Below are 19,975 nucleotides of genomic sequence, written 5' to 3' on the forward strand. Positions count from 1 at the left end.
GTATGAGGAGTTATAAATATATACTCTGTATTGATGCTGGAAAATTCTCTGTATCAGACAGAGCAATAGGCAAAGAATGTTCAGCCAGTGGCTATGCTAATTAGCAAGGAGACAATGAATCTCTAGGTGCCAATACACACCTGAGGAATGTGACTGATACCTGCAAACCAGCCAGGGCATAATGGCTGCCAGCATGTGAAACAGAGATAAGTCTGTGACAGGGTGCGATCACAGACGACCCCTCGGGGTGCCTCTTGGGGTGCTGACAGAGCCACTGCCACTCGCCTTCCTGCTCTCTGGGGCTCCTCACCAGCCCGTCCTGCTGGGCCAGCTCCGTTGGTCTCCCCCAGCCAAGGCCCCCAGATGAGGTCCCTGTCCCCACCGAGAAGCAGTACAGACGCTGAACCACTTCAGATCCAAGGAGAGTGCAATTTAGGGCCCAGCCTCCTGAGAGAGTATTCCCCAGATGGAATCAAACCCCAAAGAATTAGATAAGCCCCCTTATCAATAAAAGGGGAAATGTGCACACTGTTTGCCCCCCAGGTAACAATCGCTTACACTGGGTTTGATAGAAAATAAAAATGGTTTTATTAAGTGGAAGCAGTAGGATTTAAGTAGTAATAAGTGAAAGTAGGCAGAGCAAAGTAGGTTACAATGAAAAGAAAAAAAAAAACTCTTGACTAATTCTACATTGAAACCTCAGTACAAACTTAATCAAACTCATCCTAAAACCTTTTTTCCAGCTACCACTCTAAACAAGGGCTCTCTTCCCCACCCTGGGGTCTCAGGCTCCTTCCTTCAGATGCAGCCCAGCCAAGAGACCAAGGCCTCTCCTCTCCTATTCTTTTCGTTAAAGAATTGAGGCCCCTCCCTACCAACCACTGCTCAGATTGAAGGACAAAAAGAGATAGTTTAAGAGTTGAGGGTAACACCCTCCATGTCTCTCATTCACGTTTGAAACCCACAAAGTATTCCCCACTCCATGTGTCTAATTTTCCACACACAAATGGTACATACAACAGAGTAAGATAAACCAAACCAGCAGATCATGACATGAAGATCGATGGGTTACATGAAATAATTTGCTCAAACCACCTTTGAGTTACATATATTCATGCCCATGAGTCCATTTCTTAAAGCATGGGGTGAGGGGTCTGTCATAAGGTTGCTCGATCACGTGACCTGCTCTGGCCAGGAAGATATCAGGAGAGGTATATAAGTGCCATGTGGCACCCTCCATCTTGTCTTCAGTTCAGCTCCTGATCCCAGATGCAGCCTTGCAGGGAACAACGAGCCGGAAAGAACCGTGGACCCATCCTGACATAGGATGTACACCAGAGCCTTATAAGATAGCAGTATATAACATCTCTGCTAACAGCCTGCATTGAGAACTTGGTGATTCGATGCATGTACTGTATTCTCCTTAACAACCTTACTCTCATGCTTTTCTCTCTTTTAGTAATAAACCTTTAGATTTTAGATTCTAAAGGACTGGCTCAACGTGATCTTGTGGGTAAGATCCAGCGTGTAAATTGATTGGGACCTGTGGCTGGTTTCTTGGGACCAGAAGAACCCATTCAGGATAGGTGAGATTGGGTTCTATAACCCCTTGTGACCAGGAGTGCCCGTGTCAGTTAGCTGTCCCTCCACCTCACCCGAAGTTCACGTCTCACGAGTCTCTCCCTCTGTCTATTCTTGGCTCAGTTAATATGTCTTTGATCCTTCCGCTATAGTCAGGCCGTTATTTTCCTCTGGCTGCGGTGGGAAGAGGGAGGCCCAGGCCCACCCCCACTCATGGGCCCCAGCCCAGGGCCCTAAGGACAGGGACTGAGTTATAGTCCTGTCTAGCTGACAGGGCATTCCGCCGTAACTTGTCAGCCCTTGGGCTCATCTGTCGCCCTACCCTGGGCTGCTTCCTCTCCCCACTCTAAGAGACTAGCCGGAGTGGCGTCTCTTGTTCCTATTCCCTCCTCACTCTCGTCTGCTTCCGTTTCGCTTCCCCCCTGCTTCTGTGCCCATTCGCCCTCATTTTAAATTAGCCGTCATCCCTTACCCCTGATGTCAGCATGTCCACACCGTGACCATCCCTTACCCCCCCCCCCCTTCAGCATGCTTCTACCCACCAGCGTTACCAGCCTTCTCCTCGTTTCCTCCTTCCCCTCCCCTGCTGTAGGTGCGGGGTTGTGCCTGCACGTGGTGCTGCCACTCCGTGGTGAGTGAGCAACCAGCGCAGTGCCGGTATTTGCTCCCCTGCATCGCGAACAGCCCCGCGGCTGGGGCGTTCATGATGCAGGGCGTCAATGCTCCGTCACAGCCCTCACCTGATGTGTTAGGCCCGAGGCTGATTGGGGCACAGGAAGAGCTGGGGTATCAGAGGGGTTTTGCTCATGAGGCTTCTGACTAGCCAGATTGGCAGCTGAAGTGCTCAGTGTGACTGGTTTGTGGCCTATTTGGGAACATCTCCAATCTGGGGCTGTAAGGAGCCCCGAGTTTGAGCAATTCGCCCTGAGCAGACGCCCTCAGCTGTGCCCAGACCTGGCTCAGTCCGTCACATATGCCCACTCAGGATCATTCCTCAATAATATGCGCTCTTCGTACCGCCCACAAGAGGGAGTGAGGGAGACTCAGGCCTAACCTCTCTCTGAGTCCCAGCGCCCTAAGGTGGGGGGTGATTTCTCTCTCACATGGCTGACGGGGCTCTCTGCCGCAACTCATCAGCACGCAAGCAGAACTCCCGCTGCCCATCCTGAGTTGCTTCCTCACCCTCTCCAGGCTCTTACTCGGGAGTGATCCTTTCCACAGATTGGCTACCCTGTCCAACCATACCTTCGCCTCCTCCTCCACATGCCGGCCCCTCACTTGGGCCCGTCACACCATTTTGACTGGTCGACCCACCTTCCCTCGGCCAATCCCTAGCGTCGCCCACCCCAATACACTGGCCCGTACCTCCGGGTACGTCTTCCTTTACCCCAGTGTTGGCCCCCATCTCTGCACATGCGCCGGGGCTTAGCCGCATCGCTGGCTCTCCCTCCCGCCGGCCTGTGTCGGCCACTGCATCTCTGGGCTCTGTGCCAGCAGTAAGTCTAAGGTCCCTGTTTTCTGGTAGGACTGCTTTTTCTAGCAGCTCCCCGGCAGTGCGGGGTTCCACTGCCCCATCACCCCCCCCCATTAAAAATTATTACCCACCCAGTGTTAGACAGATGCCATTCTTGGATAAATTCGGTGGGTTCTATTCACGTGCACACACTCACTGTTTTCATTCTTGTTCAGGAAGATGGCACATGGCTGAAAAGGTTAGCTGATGATTTTTTCAGTTCTGCTGGTTTGACACTGGCAAACTTTTTAGCTTACTAGAAGTTATTTGCTTGTAGATGTCAATTCTTACATGTTGCACCCCAATGGTCAGATACAGTCTCCCTTGTATAATGCCTGAATTATAATCGCCAGGGAACCATTTTGAATCTTTGCTTGCGAAGAAAATGGTTCAATCTGCGTAGGTCTAAGATACGCCTCCATTCTCTTCTTTGGGGGTAAGGAAGTAGTGAGAGTAAAATCCTCTGCACCAAAATTCCTTGGGGACAGTCTCAATTGCCCCAAGGTCGAGGAAGCATTGAACCTCTTGCCTGAGAAGGCTCTCGTGAGAGGGGTCCCTGAAAAGGGACGGGGAAGTTGGAGGTTGTTTGGTCAAGGGTACCCTGTTGTGACTATCTCGATGATCCATCGGTCTGAGGTGATGGCCTTCCAATGGTGTTGAAAGCGTTTCAGGCGGTGATGGAAGAGTGGACCGATGTCTGATGACTGGTGAGAGATGGGAAGATTCTGCGGGCCCTCGACCAACAACTCAAACCTGCTGCTTGCTGTTCTGACTGTAGGTGGTGCGGTTGTTCTGTTGACACTTTCGATGTGGTCTCTGTCCGGTTCTGGGCTGGTCGAGGTCTTGTTGTGGTATCTTTGGTACGGGAAGTCCTTGTTCTTTCGGTATGGGGTGTAGCGTTTGCAATGATAAGGTGGTGTATACACTCCTAATGGCCATAAAGTTGTCCTTGAGTCCTTATTGGAATGCAGGACATCATCAGTCTTTTCAGCAAAAAGCTTTAATTTCTCAAAGGGGAGGTCCTCTACCTTTGACTGTAACACCCTAGGGATTCCGGCAGATTGTAGCCATGATGCTCTTCTCATTACTACAGATGTGGACGTGGCTCTAGCTGCTGTATCAGCCACGTCCAGGGATATCTGCAATGATGTCTTAGAAGAAGCATAGTCCTCTTGGACAATCGACTATAGTATTGGTCTCTTTGCATCTGGCAGATGTTCCATAACGGAAGATAATTTTGAATAATTGTCAAAGTTAGGATTAGACAAAACCACTGCATAATTAACTACAAGGAGTGTGACGGAAGAATAGAGTCTCCTACCAAAGAGGTCCATGTGCTTGTTGTCCTGTCACTGATGTTTTTAAGTTGAGGGAGTTTAGATCAGTGCTGAGCGGCATCAACAACCAACGAGTTGGGTTGTGGATGTGCAAATAGGAAGTCAGCAACGTTCTGGGGGACAAAGTACCTCTTGTCTGCCCTCTCATTAGTGGGGGGCACGGAGGAATGAGTCTGCCATATCTCGTCTGCCGACTCCATAATAGCCTCAGCTATTGGTATAGCGATCATACCTCTCTGGGAGGGCTGCAAGTTTTTAAGGAGCCTGTGTTGTTTTTGTGGCATGTCTGATAATTGAATATCCTGTGATGCAGCAACTCTCTTGAATAAGTCCTTGAATTGCCTGAGATCGTCCCCAGGTATGACAGCCTCATCAAGGGATGATGAGGACTGATCTGTCGGAGAGACATCAGGTGGTTGTTCATCTATTTCCGAGAGGGGTGTCTCTTCTGGTTCTGAATAGCAAGCTGTGGACTGGGATCCCGGGAATGCTGGTGGTAATTGTAGAGCTTGATCCTGTTTAGGGGAAGCTGAAGGTGCTCGACATCTGGGATAGCTTCGGCTATGCATATAGTGATCCCTTTGGTGAAGATGGCTTTGGACAGTCTTGCCGTGAATAACGTCAGTGGTGACCTGGGATGTATCGAGTGTATGGGGAAGACTGTTTAGAAGAAACTCTGTATCTTTAGTATATTCATTGGTGTCTATAGGGTGAAGGTGAAGGTGAATACGATGCATACACCCTATATGGTGAAGGGGAAAGGTCATATCTAGACCTGTATCTACCATGTCGATATGCCCTATCTCTATCTTCTCTGGTTAAGTATGGTGAATGTGGTGGAAAAGATGGTGCTGGTGAGAAAAATAAAGGCTCTGGGCTTAATTGTGCCTTAGGGTCAGACTTCTGAGATGCTTTATTTAGGACGGGAGGTGTTGGAGGGCTGTATGGAGGTGACAAACGGCCCGTTGATCGTGTGAGGGATGACAGCGGCACTGAGCCCTCCCGTGCCAATGGTGGCGCTACTGAATCTGACAATGTGGTAGGTGCCAGGTGCACACTGCTGATGTTGGTGCCGATGTGACTGTTGATGTGTTGGGCACCGATGCGGGTGGTGCCTGGTCTACCAGTGCCGAGGTAGTTGGTCCCGATATGCGCTTCGGCGTCGGTGCCATTGCATGGTCACTGGTGATGCCAAGCAACAGCAGTTACAGCAGTTGGCAGCATCGAAATCGGTTTTTGCTGAAATTTTGGCTCTGAAGTGATTTTTGCCTCAGCAAAGTAGTTCCTGAAGTGCCTGGTTTATCGTCTATCACTCTATGCGAAGGTAGGGACCAAGCTGGAGACAGCCATTTTTGGGCTGGGCCAGACAGTGGTGACGCAGCTCTCCTTTTTTGTGATGGAGACCATCGTGTTGAGGCTGGTTTTGACATTTCCGTCAGCTGTAAGGCTTTGTCAAATAATATCATTTTAAGCCTCATCTCCCTATCCCACCACGCCCTCACAGTGAGTTTGGCACAATGGGCGCACTTCTGCAGGATATGTGCCTCACCGAGGCACTTGATGCACTCGGAGTGGCCGTCTGAGGCAGGCATGGTGTCTCTACAAGTGATGCACTTCTTAAAACCCGAAGAACCGGGCATTCTTATTACTAAATCTAACCCTAACTAGAAATACAAGACATGTTTTAAACGAACTGCTAACTAACTATTATGTAACTAACAAACTAACAAGGAAACTGTGCCTAAGACACTAAGTTAACTTTTCTTCTGACTCCTGACAGAAGAAATTCTGTACTAGTGAAATATATTTCTTATCCACAGTGCTTCCTTGCAAGTATGAAAACACATATCTGTGATTCAAGTGCCACTCTAGCATATGCAAGTATAAATAATTAATTTCACATATACTTTTTATATAAGTATTGTAAATCATTTTGTTATATGTGATCATAAAAATTATATATGTGAAATTCTGCTTCTCTGGAGATACCGCTCTTAACAGGATATGCACATTGAGGTCTCAGATTTCTATTGTAAGACCAACTTAAAAGATAACTCCATGCAAGTCATGTGGCGGCTATTTCAACTTATCATGAGCTGGCCAAAAACAAACAAGTATATGCAGGCTCTAATCAGTATCATGGAGGGCTTGACATTTTTTCAAAGCTCCCATGAAAAAAAACCTGTCATGGAATATTAATCCTGTGAGCCTCACAAACTTGATAATAGCTCCTTTTGAACTATCCAGTTCCCATGAACTTAAGCTTCTTAAATCCAAGATTATTTTTTAAGTGACTATGGATTTGGTTGAAGAGCGACTAAGCTACAGGTCGAAGTGGCTGCCCCATCTTATAATAAATTTTCAGAAATACAGTGATGTTTCGAACATTCAAAATTCCTCTCCATAATTATGTTGGAAGTCCACCTTAACAGCCCTACTATCCTGCCAACATTCTCCACATACATGCATGCCCATCCCAGTAATACCTTCTTAAACATATCATGACATCAAATGATCTTGGGCATTCTATTTGTAGTGCAGTAAAAGTCTTGAAAAGTGCATCCAACTTTTTGTTATATTTGTCAACAATTTTCTGGGCATTGCTGTTTTCAAGAGGATCTCGTATAAATTTATGTTAAAATGCATTCAATTAAGTAACCGTGTGACACAGTGGGTGATAGTTGACTCCCCAGGAGCCAGAGCACATACGGGCTCCTGCTCCCCCTCTTCTCCCTGTATTTCTGCTTCTGATACAGAGGCAGCAGTGTGGAGAGGAGCAGACAGGTGGCTACCTGGGCCTCATTAGCCAGAGGGCTATATAAGGCAGCCAGAAGGGAAGTGAAAGGGAGGAGCAAGGAGTCAGGATGTGGCGGAGTGTGCTCCCAAGCCAGAAGGAGAGGCTGGCTGAGTTAGCTGATAGAAAACCAAAGCTCTGTAAATAGAAGGTTGTAGGAAATTGAAACTTACAATAAAAGGCATGGGTGACTGCACCAGAAAAAGTCTCCAGCTGTTTTGCGGACCAGAAGGTATCCCAGGGCAAAAAGCCTGAGCGAGGACCTTGCCACACCATGTAGTGTTATACTTTCACATACCTAATTATATAAATTAAAAAATAACCTGGCTGACCTGAAGCTGGAAAGACATTTCAAGGTTGCTGTAATTGTGTCTCTCAGAGGTAATTTTCTTTTAGACATCTATAAAGCTGTGATATAATCCTTTCTCTATACATTTACAATGTATTATTGCTTGGATTTGGCCTGCAGAAGGGAATCACTTTGGACTCTCAGTACTTGGATTTACTAAGAGCAAAGCAGCTTGATTTCCTTTTTTGACTGGGTAACTGGTTTGGTGGATGGGAGAAAGTAGAGGACATAGTATTCCCGGACTTCAGCATAGCTTCTGACACAGTCCCAATGTGACATTCTGATAAGTAAGCTGGAATATTGCAGACTCAGCAGAACCACCATAGAGTGGAAACATAATTGGTCAAAAAGCTGCCAACAAAGAATAACTATTAATGGAACGATAGAGGATTGGAGGGCAGTCTCAAGGGGGCTCCACAAGGATCAGCTCTGGGTTAAGAGTTGTTTAACATCTTTATTAATGACCTGGATGTAGGTCTAGAGAGTATCCAGATCAAGTTTGTAGATGAAACACAGCTATAGGAGGACTGAGTTAAAATTCAGAAGGATCTTGACAAATTGGAGAACTGGGCTTTGGAAAACAAAATGAAATACAACAATTTCAATGCAAGGTTCTATATTTAGAGAAGAAAAACTAAATGGACAAATACTGGGAGAAAAGTAGCTTGGCAGCAACACTACTGAGAAGAATCTGGGAGGTAAAATGACACAACTTAAGCACAGGTCAGCAATGTGATGATGTTGCACAAAAAGCAAATGAAACTTCAGATTACATTAAGAGGTACATCATGATAGTCACAGGAGTGGATACCATACCTCTGCTTGGCACTGGTTAAGCTTCTGCTAGAGTACTGTGTCCAATTTTGGATTCCAATGTATAAAAAGGTTGCAGAGGTGATCAACAAAGAAAATCAAAAGAAACTGGGTTATGTTTGGAAACAAAGAGATGAAGTGAGAGTGGTCTTCAAGTACTTGAAAGGTTGATATAAAAAGATGAATACAAGTTGCTCTCTCTTACAACAGAGGGCAGAACAAGAGGTGATACATTCAAATTACAACATAGCAGATTTAGATTAAATCTCAGGAAAAGATTCCAAACTAAGAACAGTGGACGATGAAACAGACTACCTCAGGAAATTGTGGAAGCTTCTTCACTGGAGGTTTTCAAAAGGAGGCTAGTTAGCCATCTGTATTGGATGGCTTAGACTGCACTGACCATCCATCCCGATTTTCCCAGGACAGTCTCAATTTTTAATGTCCTGTCCAGGTGCCCCGTGCAGCACTGAAATGTCCCAGAAAGTCCCCAGGCTCCAAATGCAGCTAGAAGCAGCTGCACAGATGATTCTCTTCCCTCTTCCCCTTCCCCAGCTGGGGGAATATAGGAGTCAGGGATAATTCCCAGGCTTTCCCTGCAGCTGGGAATCCAGCCAATAGCAGCAATGGGAGGTGTTGCCTGTGTTGGGAGCACATGAGAGCAAGTAAGAGGCTGGGCGGAGATGGGGAGAGGGTTTGAAGAGCAGCACGTGGCCCAGATGGACGAGGGGGAGAGAGGGAAGAGCAGCACGGAAGGGGCCAGAAAGCAGTGTGAGGCCCAGCTGGGATAGGCTGGGGGAAGAGCAGTGAACGGACACTCTGCTCAGCTGGGCTTTGGGGGAAAGAGGATGCTGGGAAGCCCAGTACTATGAGCGGCAGCATGGGGCCTGAAATTATCTTCCCCGAACGGGAAAAATCCCTCATCGGGACCAGTCAAGTCCAGAGGGTGCTGGACCAGGGAGGTCCAACCCCTACCCCAAGTCCGCTCCTGCACCATCCCTTTTAACCAGATAGCCTAACCCAGTCCGCTCCTGCATCCTCCCTTCTGGTCAGGCCCTGCACCCTCTCTCCTGGCCAGACACCTACCCCCCGTCCACTCCTGCACACTCCCCTTGACCAGGCACCCTACCCCAGTGTGCTCCTGCATCCACCATTGCTCCTGCATCCTCCCTCCTGGACACACATTTCATCTTCCTTTGCTCTTGCTCCATCCCCCGGCCAGACACCCTACTCTCAGACTGCTTCTGCCCCCCACCCCCCTCCCAGATCCTGCATCCCATCCTTAGCTCACTGGCAGCCCTGTCACACACACTGAACCCCTTATTTTTGTCCCCACCCCAGAATCTAAGGGGGCTCCATAAAATCCACCAGAAAAATAAATCTGACCTATGGGAAGTCCTGAATCTCAGTCCTCCCTATCTCTTCTCCTTACCCCTTGGGGCTGGAACGCCAAGAATGAGGTGCCTCAGTTTGGGGCCATATCAGTGAGGGTTGGGGGTTTTGGGAGTTATTTTGCTTCTCACTTGTGTGGTCCCCAACTGATTTTTCTGTGGATCAATGCCCCGACTCAAAAAATGTTCCCCACCCCTGCCATAAATAAAGAAAACACTGAAACCTTTTGTGTTGGACATAAATTAATATTTTATTTCAAATGAAGTTTCATAAATGAACATGAGAAAGTTAAAATGCTTAATCTATTTAATAATTTAAATTAAACAATTCTCCCTAGCTGTAGCACTAGAAAAATGGCTCAGATGTAATTATGTAATTAACGGTGAGTTTCCATTAGCAACTGGTGGTCTGTGGAAAGTTTTACATTGAACCAGGTGGTCCACAGGCCAACAAGGTTGAGAATCAGTGAAATAGCGTACCCTGTCCTCTCCCTTCGAGAGACCGCCCCAGGCACCCTGTTGCTCCAGAAGAGCCCACAAAGAGATCGGTTCTGTTACCACGGTAGTGAAATCACCATATTACTTGAGTGTGGTTGATGCACAGACTTTTTGTGAGTTTTCCTCATCCATGCAGTTGATGATTTAAATATGTTAAGATGCCATGTGAAAACACTTGGTGCATCCACATAGAGGCAGGATGTATCGTCTCTCTCCAGAAAGGGTTGTCATGACTTGTGTGTCTGAGTGAACAAGCCCTTCGTGAGCTCTGTGAAGAGGTGAGATGTTTTGACTTCCAGCCTCAAGAGATTTATTCTTCTGTCTTTGGGCTGCATGTTGCCTACACCTGAATGGAGTTAGCTGTGACAATACATTTCTGAGTTATTCAGACACACAAAGTGAAACCTGTGCTAAAGACCCTACATCCACTGAGAAAAAGCGCTGCTGTCAGAAGTAGTAAATTCAAAGTCTCTCCAATTTACTTCAAAGATCGCCCCTACCTGGCAGTGGGGCTTTTACTGATTGATCCCTTATATTTTTGAAGAGTGACTAAATATTAACTGGATCTTCTTGGGTAATATCAACCAATTGTTTTGGGCCCAATCCTAGCTTAAAATTTAAATTGGATCAGGCACTTTGTAAGCAGGTTGGGAAGTGGTCTCACCCTGCAATTATTATTAGGCATTATGTACATAATATAGGCATTGCCATCATGGTATTGACATACATTTCTCAATAGCTTTACATATAAAATAGCCCAGCCCCATTGATCTCCATGGGAAATAAACCTTGCAAGCAATGGTGATAGGGGTTAGTGATATGGTCTTCTCCACCTTGTAATGGTTATGGTTGTTCAGTATTGTCATTCTGGCTTGTGGAAATGGAGGAATCTTGATAGTTTTGCAGTAACTTCAATACATGCAGTTGCAGTCCATCTCATTAGGGATGTAAATGCTCATTCATCAGTTAACTGGTTAATGTCAGGTCATACTTGGTGCTGCCACTGGCTCCTAGCCCCTTCTGGAACAGCCCCTGTCCACAGCAAGCTGGACTCCCCATGGACAGAGACTGCTCCGGACACTGGCGCCCTCCCTATCTGTGGGCCCCTGGGTTCCCCAGAGACAGGGGTTGCTCCAGACAAGAGCAACCCCTATCTGCAGCAGGCCCTTTGTGGGGCTGGAGCAGCCCCCCTTCAAGCAACTGGTGATGAGCTGCTCTACTCCCCTCTGATTACCAGTTAATTGGAACTGGTAAGCATCATCCATCCAGAAGACTAAGGAAGTTGTCCCATGAAATTGTGGGATAGTTCTGGATGATTCCCAGTCCCTGGGTCAAATGGGGCTACATCTATACTGCAAAGTAATAGATCTCAGATCCTGGATCTCATCTTGACTTGAGGTTGGATCTCTAGCACTGCAGTGTCATGGGACCCTAAGTCTGGAACCTGGGTTAATGCAATTGCAATATAGCTGCATGGGGGCTCCAATGGGGCCCAAACCCATCCCTATTGGTAGAGGATGGTGGAAGAAGTTCTTAGAGGGGTCACATGACCCCCGTTACTTCCAGTCATGTGTTCATCTTGACCCCAGAAGTACTGCCCCATGGGTGGGACTTTCTGTGGCAGGCGGGCAGGGCCCAAGGGGTCAGGGTGTGGCTAGTAGTTTCAGGGGGCCTGGATAAGGTGTCCCTATTTTTGGTTCAGAAAATATGATCACCATAGACATAACAAATCTTGCATCTTGAAAGGGACTGGATTAGATAACCCTTGCAACCCTATGATTCTATTCTAGAACCATTTCCAAAAGAAGGAGTGGGGAAGTTCAGCTCACAGATAGATGTCCCTTAAGTTTAAGCCGGTTAAATATTGCCTGTGCAGTTTTTCTGCTTCTGTTTCCTTCTCAAACAGAGGGCCAAATCATGGCAAAAGAGTAAGAGAGCCTCAGACCTGCCACTCATACCATGTGTTGTTTGGTAATCTGGAGCAGACTGTACAGAGCTACTCTCTCTCCCTGCCCATGAAAGCTTCTCTAGTCCATTTGCCAGTCTTGGGGTAAGTACCAGGCTCATACCTAGCACATGCTTGTAGTCTCAAGTCACAAATTCTTCTAGGAGCAGTGCAATAATATGCTGCCCCTTTCTCAAGGACTCATACAAAGCCACACTTCAGCCAGGTTTATTCTCCATAGCAAATACAGGAACTAGCTTTTTTTATAGTTACAAAAAACCTCAATGTTCTAGTGTTGGCTCTGGACTGTATTATTCATTTGTGGCATTTGTTCCAATACATACTTTTTCTCTGAAGTTTTTTCCCCCTTGATTGGTTTATAATGTTGGAGGAGCATTGTTTGCCACAGACCTAAGTTACTGTCAGAAATGTTTGGACACTACTGTCACAGATCCCCCCATGCTTTATGAAATATGGCCTATGAATATGAATATACATAACTCAAAGACACTTTATGTAAAATGCATCATATAACATCAATTTCTGCTGAATCTGTAGACTCTATTTTTGTGCATGTATTAATGTTATATGTGAAGTTAGAAATATGAAGTGTGACTCTGGTTTTAATTCTGAATATGCTAATGAGGGCCATTAGAGATACTTAGGAACATAATACCTCAGCATGCAAACCAACAACCTATGAATAGTCTTGTTTGTCTTGTAAGCACAAACTCTATTTGGTTCCAGAAAGATGTCTGACTATCCCACTTGGTACTGGAATACAACTAGAATATGGTACTTTTCCATATAGAGAGTGCTAAACAAAAGGTTCCCACCCTGGGGAAAGTCTATTTAAGGAATGGAAAGCAATCAGCTTGATCTTCAGCTGGCCTTTGAAACTGCCTCGCTACTGGTGTCTGGCAAGAAGGGGCATTGTAGACGTGAGAGGGAGGCTGCAGTTTGTACTGTTTCTGCTGCGGGGGCCAGGTGTAAATGCCTAGCCTTTTAAAGGTAGCTCTGGTATCCTTCAGACTTTGTCAAAAATACAAACTTGTGCCTACAAACAGCCCTGAACAGTGGAATGATAGGTCTTGAATTGTGATCTATATCTCAGCCATGCTGAACATCTCATAGTTATGGCTGTGGCCAAGGTTTGGGCTGCAGAATTGGCAAAGTCCAGTGCCACCTGCAATGCCATATGGGAGACCACACAGCCTTCCTCAAGAATGGAGGAGAATTCCCCTAGCAACTCATCGGAGTCTTTAAATTTGTCCAGTGTGCTCCAGGAGTTATAAGCATACCTACTCAGGACTGCCTGCTGGTTTGCCATCTGTAATTGCAGAACCTTGGTGGCGTAGAACTATTGTCCAAAGAGGTTCAGCTTTTTGGCTTCCTTGGCTTTAGAGCCCAGTTGATCCTGGTACTCCTTGTGATTAGCTGCATCCACCACTCAAGTATCTGCTGCAGGAGCGTAAAGAGATGTTCATAGCTCTTTTGGGGCACAAAATACCACTGCTCAACCCTCTTTGTTGTGGGCAGAATTTAGGTCGATGTTTGCCAGAACACATTGGTGGTTGTAGAGATGGACTTATGAGGTGCAACACCCCCTGGAAGGTCCATCGGCCATGAGGATGCCCACTGTGGGATCTAAGTCCTCCATCATCTCCTCTGCCTGCAACTGGAGATTTTGTGCTATCCTGCGCACAAGGAGATCTTGGTGGGCCTTGATGTCCATGGCCAGAAGGGATGTGCAATAGGCACCCACCACAACTAATCAGGGGAGGAGGAGGAGGAAGCTTCCGGGACCGAAGGCTTCGTACCTGCCACCTGGATAAGAGGAGGCTCAGACATCACCACCATTGGTGCCAAGAGAATGAGGGGGACCTGTCTGCAGACCCGATCTAGGCTGTGCCAACACTGTGGTGGGGGACACCAGAGGGCATTGTTTCAATTCTCCCAATGACACCGTAGTTGATGGAGGGGCCCATGATGCCAACACTACCAGTGCCAACCTCAACACTAGACCCTGGGTTTGGTGGCAGGCTCTCGGAGACCAAAAGGACCAGTTCACATGAGCCTGCCATTGTGGAGGCTTGAGCTGCTACACCGGGGCCTCTTGATGCTGGTAGTACCAGAAATGGTACTGGGATTGTGAACAATACTGGCTACTGAAGAATCCAAAGACTTCTCTCCCAACTCTGACCAATACTAGGTGCCAGACCAGAGAGGGGCTGGCAGTGCCGCTACAGGCAAAGCATATGACAACTTTTCCAGTGCCACACTGTGTGCTATGGGAGGATGTTGTGGTGGATATCAGGATATCATCTCAATGAGATCCCTAGCAGCCTCACTGATCAGAGATCAATGTCCTCCATATGGTCTCTACAGGGGAGATTACAACAGCCAGGCTCAACGGCGGAGCTGCAGTTCACGGTGTGTCACACAGTGATGTTGCCTATGGGTATCTTTGAAATAAATGCATCCCACCAGGGCCCTTACCAGCAACCTGCCCTGTCCACCTTTTTTCTCTTAGCTGGCACCAGGGATGGTGAACAGTTCTGCATGCTCAACACTGCATGCTGGGGGAAGCGGTGCCTATGGCCAAAGTGTTTCTTCTGTGCCAGGTCATGTACTAATGCTGGGGCACTTTTCACTATCAATACCGAGGGTGGCTCTGATGCCTAAGGCCGCAATGCTGTCTCCATTAAGAGGCGCTTAAGACAGTGGTCCTGCTCCTTTTTAGTTCTAGGTCAAAAACTCTGACAGAGTTGTTGGTTACACCCAGGCACTTCAGGCAATCTGCATGCCTTTAGGCATAGGCTTGCCACTGCTCTCGCAGGCTTTGAAACCTGGGGAGTGCGGCATGCCCTGAAGCTGGGGCTAAAGTGGGGGAGGAGGAAGCCCCCTAGCACTAACCCATCTATAACTATAACCTATAACTACTACTACAACAACTTTGAAACTATGTACATTAGTGTAGACTAAAACACTTGCAGAAGCAAGAGATCAGGCTGTTTCAGTGACTATCACGAGTAGTAAGAAGGAAGTGAGGAGGAGGGGCTGGCTGTTGCAGCAGTGCCATGCAGGGGGCTCCACAGACAACCCTATGAATACCACTCAGGTAAAAGCTTTCCAGGGACTGTGAACATATAAGCGCACACATGAATTGGAATGCACATGAAAAAAATCACTGAAAAAAGAACAAAAATGCACATGAAATATAAAGTAAATATCTTCAATGAGTCAAAACTTTGTTCACAGAAGTGCCACTCACCTCATCTGAATCCTGCACTTCATTTGCTTTTGCACTAAGAAAAAAAAAAAGAGAGAGACACAATCCATATAAGATGATAATTATTTTTCTAAAGTACTCTGAACCAGTTGAAACAGAGAATAGCATTCAAAAACAATACAGTAGTATTTTAACCAAGAATTTGCTTAGGTTACGGATTAAAAACTATGAAAGCGTTCCCTTAATCTAGCTATTTCACCATGGTCATCATTATAGTGTCAACTGATAATATTGTTCCACCATTTAATTGTCATGCCCACTAGTTGGAATGTTTGAATTTGTCTCAAATTCTGTTAGTGAGGAATTTCAAGACCAACAAACCAGACAGCAATGTATGTATTTTCTGGAAATCTGTGAGACCACTCTGTACTCTTACATCAAACAACTGTAGGCCAAGTGCGGAGCACAAAACTCAAGTGGACAGAAAATGTGCAGGTATAACCCCTTAAACAAATTATGGTGCCCCTACAGAACAATTTGGAGAAAGATGACGTATGATACTTCATCTACATTTTGCATCTGAGGCAACTTTCTCTCTAATTGCACATTTTATGGAATGTATTAGGACTGAGGGAAGAACAGCAACAACCTGACTGCGTTTCTCCTTTTTGTTGTTCTTGTGACTATCATCTCTTTTCTTTCCATTCTCAATTATTCCATATTCCTAAATTCTTTAGTCTCCAACCTGTATCTATCTATCTATCTAATTTTATATATATATAAAATTCATCTACCAATAATTCACAGAATCATAGAATACTACAGGTTGGACCTCCCTTGTCCAACATCCTTGGGACCTGACCTGTCCTGAATGAGAGAATTTGCCAGATCATGGGAAGTCCCCTGCCACCAGACTTCCAGGACGCTCCTCCTTCTTGTGGCCGACTCCGCTCTGGCCCAACTGCCACAGGGCTCCAGACTGCAGGGTTTGGATTTGGGCTCTGGCCTGCTGGGACTCCCCAGGGAGCCACCATTTACCTGCTTCTCCCCCACGCAACCCCCAGGAACGGGGCTTGCTGGCTGCCCCACTGTCGTACTCTGCCGGGGATCCCTGGCGACAGGGCTTACCAGTTCGCACTCCCAGGTGCCAGGTCCTTCCGATCTAACAACATTCATGGTTCACCAGACCAGAGTCCTGGATTTCGGAGCTTCAACATGTAGAACTGGAAGGGACTTCGAGAGGTCATCGAGTCCAGTCCCTTGCCCTCATGGCAGGACCAAGCACTATCTAGATCATCCCCGATATATGTCTATCTAACCTACCCTTAAATATATCCATAACCTCCAAAGGAAATTTATTTTAATGTTTAACCATCCTGACAGGCAGGAAGTTGTTTCTGATGTCCAACTTCCCTTGCTGCAATTCAAGCCCATTGCTTCTTGTCCTATCATCAGAGGTCAAGAACAATTTTTTCTCCCTCCTCTTTTTAACACCCTTTTAGGTAACTTGAAAACCACTATCATGCCCTCTCTCACTCTTCTCTTTTCTAACCTAAACAAGCCCAGTTCTTTCAGTCTTCCCTCACAGCTCATGTTTTCTAGACTTTTAATAATTTTTGTTGCTCTTTTCTGGATCTTCTCCAATTTCTCCACATATTCCTTGAAATGTGATGCCCAGAACTGGACACAATACTCCAACTGAGGCCTACGTAAAACATGTTTCTTATTGATTTTTGAGCAATCTTGTATAGCTAAGGCATGAGTAGACATTTTTAGTAATCATATATAATCTCCCAATACCCAGTTTTCTAAACTGTAAATATTTATATTATGAATGTATAATATTATAAGCATTCACTAACATTTTGTTGAAAGAAATCCCAAAGGAATTTTATGAAGTTCTCCAAGCCAATGAGATGATTCCCATCCCCAGAGACATGATGGGAAAGGGCTGGGAAAGATCATTTTGGCACACCAACAATGGCTTGAATTTAATGAAAAAATAAGTTTATTTAGGACGGCTTATGGGCAAGAACTGTTACTTTGAAGAAGACAAGAGATAGTGATAGAAAATTAATGGATAAATGAACATGCATAGTGCCAATGAGATTTAACATACGAAAACTGAAACAGTTCTTCAGATTAGAACTACTGTATTCACCTTTTAACAGCAGGAACTGAGCTTAGTTGTGGATCATCCTTCAGCAAGTCATGACTACTTTTACTTTTTCCCTTCATGCTCTATAAAAATATAATCAAATAAAAGTTACACACAACCGTATTTATGAAAGTGATAAGCGAAGAGAGGTTAGTCTAGTAAAAGAAATAGGAATTTCTTTCCTGTTAACTTTATTTATGTCACATCAGCCTTCCTATGAAGGAGATTGGTTAGTTGATTCTCAAAATTTAAAAATGCTATTAAACCTAAAAAAAAAAAAAAAATACACCAAAACAGTTTCAGGGGAACAGACTCACTGGCACCAACACAATACAATAGAAAAGTGAGATGCTCCAGCTGGGATAGACAAACCTGGGTAACAAAACAGGTAAGAAAGACTATCATCTCTCCATGTCAATTCAGACCATTGGCACTTATCACAACAGTATCCATCACTAAAATAAACAGACAGTAAATACTTACAAAAATGAGATAAAACAACCCAGAGCACTCCATGAGGGAACCATGTACTGAAGATAATATCCATAGAACCAGAAAGAACAAATCTAAAGATGTGACAACACTCTCAGGGACTTATATACAGAAGTTCCAGTAGAAAAGCATTCCCTTCTCAACTGAAGAGACAGGGTGAATGTGGACTGAGGCTTGACAGAGAGTGGAATAGTGAACGGCAACCTAGGCTAGTGACTGGGCAAATGAGTGGCTCTCCATCTCAGTGGGCTGCAAGATTTCATAAGCAAGATGATCTCCTGGGAGAGGGTAGTTTTACTAACACTTGCATACCTATTATCTCTCTTTTGCTGTTGCAATTTGTGGGCTATGCCAATTGAACCGTATCAGAACTCTGACTGGATGCAGAGGGAGCACATGGCTATCACAATGTTGTGTGCAATCAACATGTACCTCACTTCACATGCCCTTGCTTTAAGTGCACATCACTTATAATACCAGTAGGCAAAAAAATCAAGCCGGTGAAAACCAGCAGAATCTGGAAACCCAGTGCATGGACAACTGTAAGCAAAATGTCTCATGGGCCACATATTGAACCCCACTGGGTTCCCACCTCAGACCACAGGTTGCCCACCTTTAATGGAGCCTTTATACAGCATATGTTTGTATAATGCACTACTTTAAGGACTTCAAAAATTAACTGTTTGAAGGTTTAGGAAAATTCCACTGACCCCATCCTGAAAGAAGGAAAAAATATCAGACAGGTCACATCTAAAAATTTAACTTTTTATCCTGAATTAGGCCCTGTAGTTGCCCTCAACTTAGTATTGTGTGTGTCAGATTCTTTACTCATTTAGCGATGTGAAAAATCACCACTTAGTCCCTTCTTCTTTATGTGTTCAAGAGCCAGTCCAACAGACATGCTGTAGTCTGGAAAGAGTGTCAGATTTTTAGAAGACAACGGCCTACTGAGACTGCTAACACACCACTGCTGGAGGGGGAGAGGCTCTGTCTCGGGGAATGGGGGGGAAGAAGAGGGAGGGAGACATTGGCAGCTAGGGACACTTCTGGCAGCAGGCAACGCTCCACTCCTGCTCCCAACCCTCCCACCATGGTACTGGAGAACTGTTACGCTGTTCTGGATACAGAAAATAAGGATAAAAAATAAGGGTGATCTTATGCTAAGGGTCTACTACAGACCACCTACCCAGGCAGAAGAGGTGGATGAGACTTTTTTTAAACACCTCACAAAATTATCCAAAGCACAAGATTTGATGGTGATGGGGAACTTTAACTATCCAGACATACGTTGGAAAACTAACACAGTGGGGCACAGATTATCCAACAAGTTCTTGGACTGCATTGGAGACAATTTTTTATTTCAGAAGGTTGAGAAAGCTACTGGGGGGGTGTAGCCAGACACAAACCCCATCTTGTTTTTCCACGAACCCCATCTTGTTTCCCCCCCCCAGAGAGCAAGAGAAAGGCAGTCAGCCTTTGATGCCCTGGGAACGCAGGTGTGGTGCCTGTCCCTGACTCTACCATAAACAGAAACCAGACAGTAAATGGGCTAGCTGACGACTGGGAGGCCTCCTGTTGCCGTGATGGCTAGTATCAGTAATTGACACGCCTGCACTGTCTCAGGAGAAGAATCTACGCCCATCACATACCAGAGGTGCCCATTGTCTGCATCTTCCCAGGTGTGAATTATGCTTTGTACACTTCATGGGAAACTTGGCATTCAAAGCCATTTTTCCTAATTGGCCACTTGAGACCAGGAAGAAGCCCATGTGACCCAAGGGGTATAAAGAGGGTTTCGTTGCCCACCCCAGTTGAGCTCCAATCACCTACACCTGCTGGCAGGTACTGATTGTCTCCCGAGGTCCGTGAGAC

The 19,975-nt window shown here is 45.9% G+C and overlaps 1 protein-coding gene across 2 annotated transcripts in view; it reads right to left on the reverse strand.

The window, feature by feature from the left end:
* Positions 1-19,975, reverse strand: part of CWC27 (CWC27 spliceosome associated cyclophilin) — a 224,603-nt gene that overhangs the window by 165,282 nt on the left and 39,346 nt on the right. For both annotated transcript variants that reach the window (XM_075932399.2, XM_075932398.2), the window contains exons 8-9: positions 17,615-17,694; positions 15,496-15,529 (exon numbers count right to left, since the gene is read on the reverse strand). In XM_075932399.2, coding sequence (XP_075788514.1) covers positions 15,496-15,529; positions 17,615-17,694 — 114 coding nt within the window. The remainder of the gene's footprint in view (positions 1-15,495; positions 15,530-17,614; positions 17,695-19,975) is intronic.

This window comes from Pelodiscus sinensis, chromosome 6, assembly GCF_052426305.1.
Source record: "Pelodiscus sinensis isolate ZL-2025 chromosome 6, ASM5242630v1, whole genome shotgun sequence".
Lineage (NCBI taxonomy): Eukaryota > Metazoa > Chordata > Testudines > Trionychidae > Pelodiscus > Pelodiscus sinensis.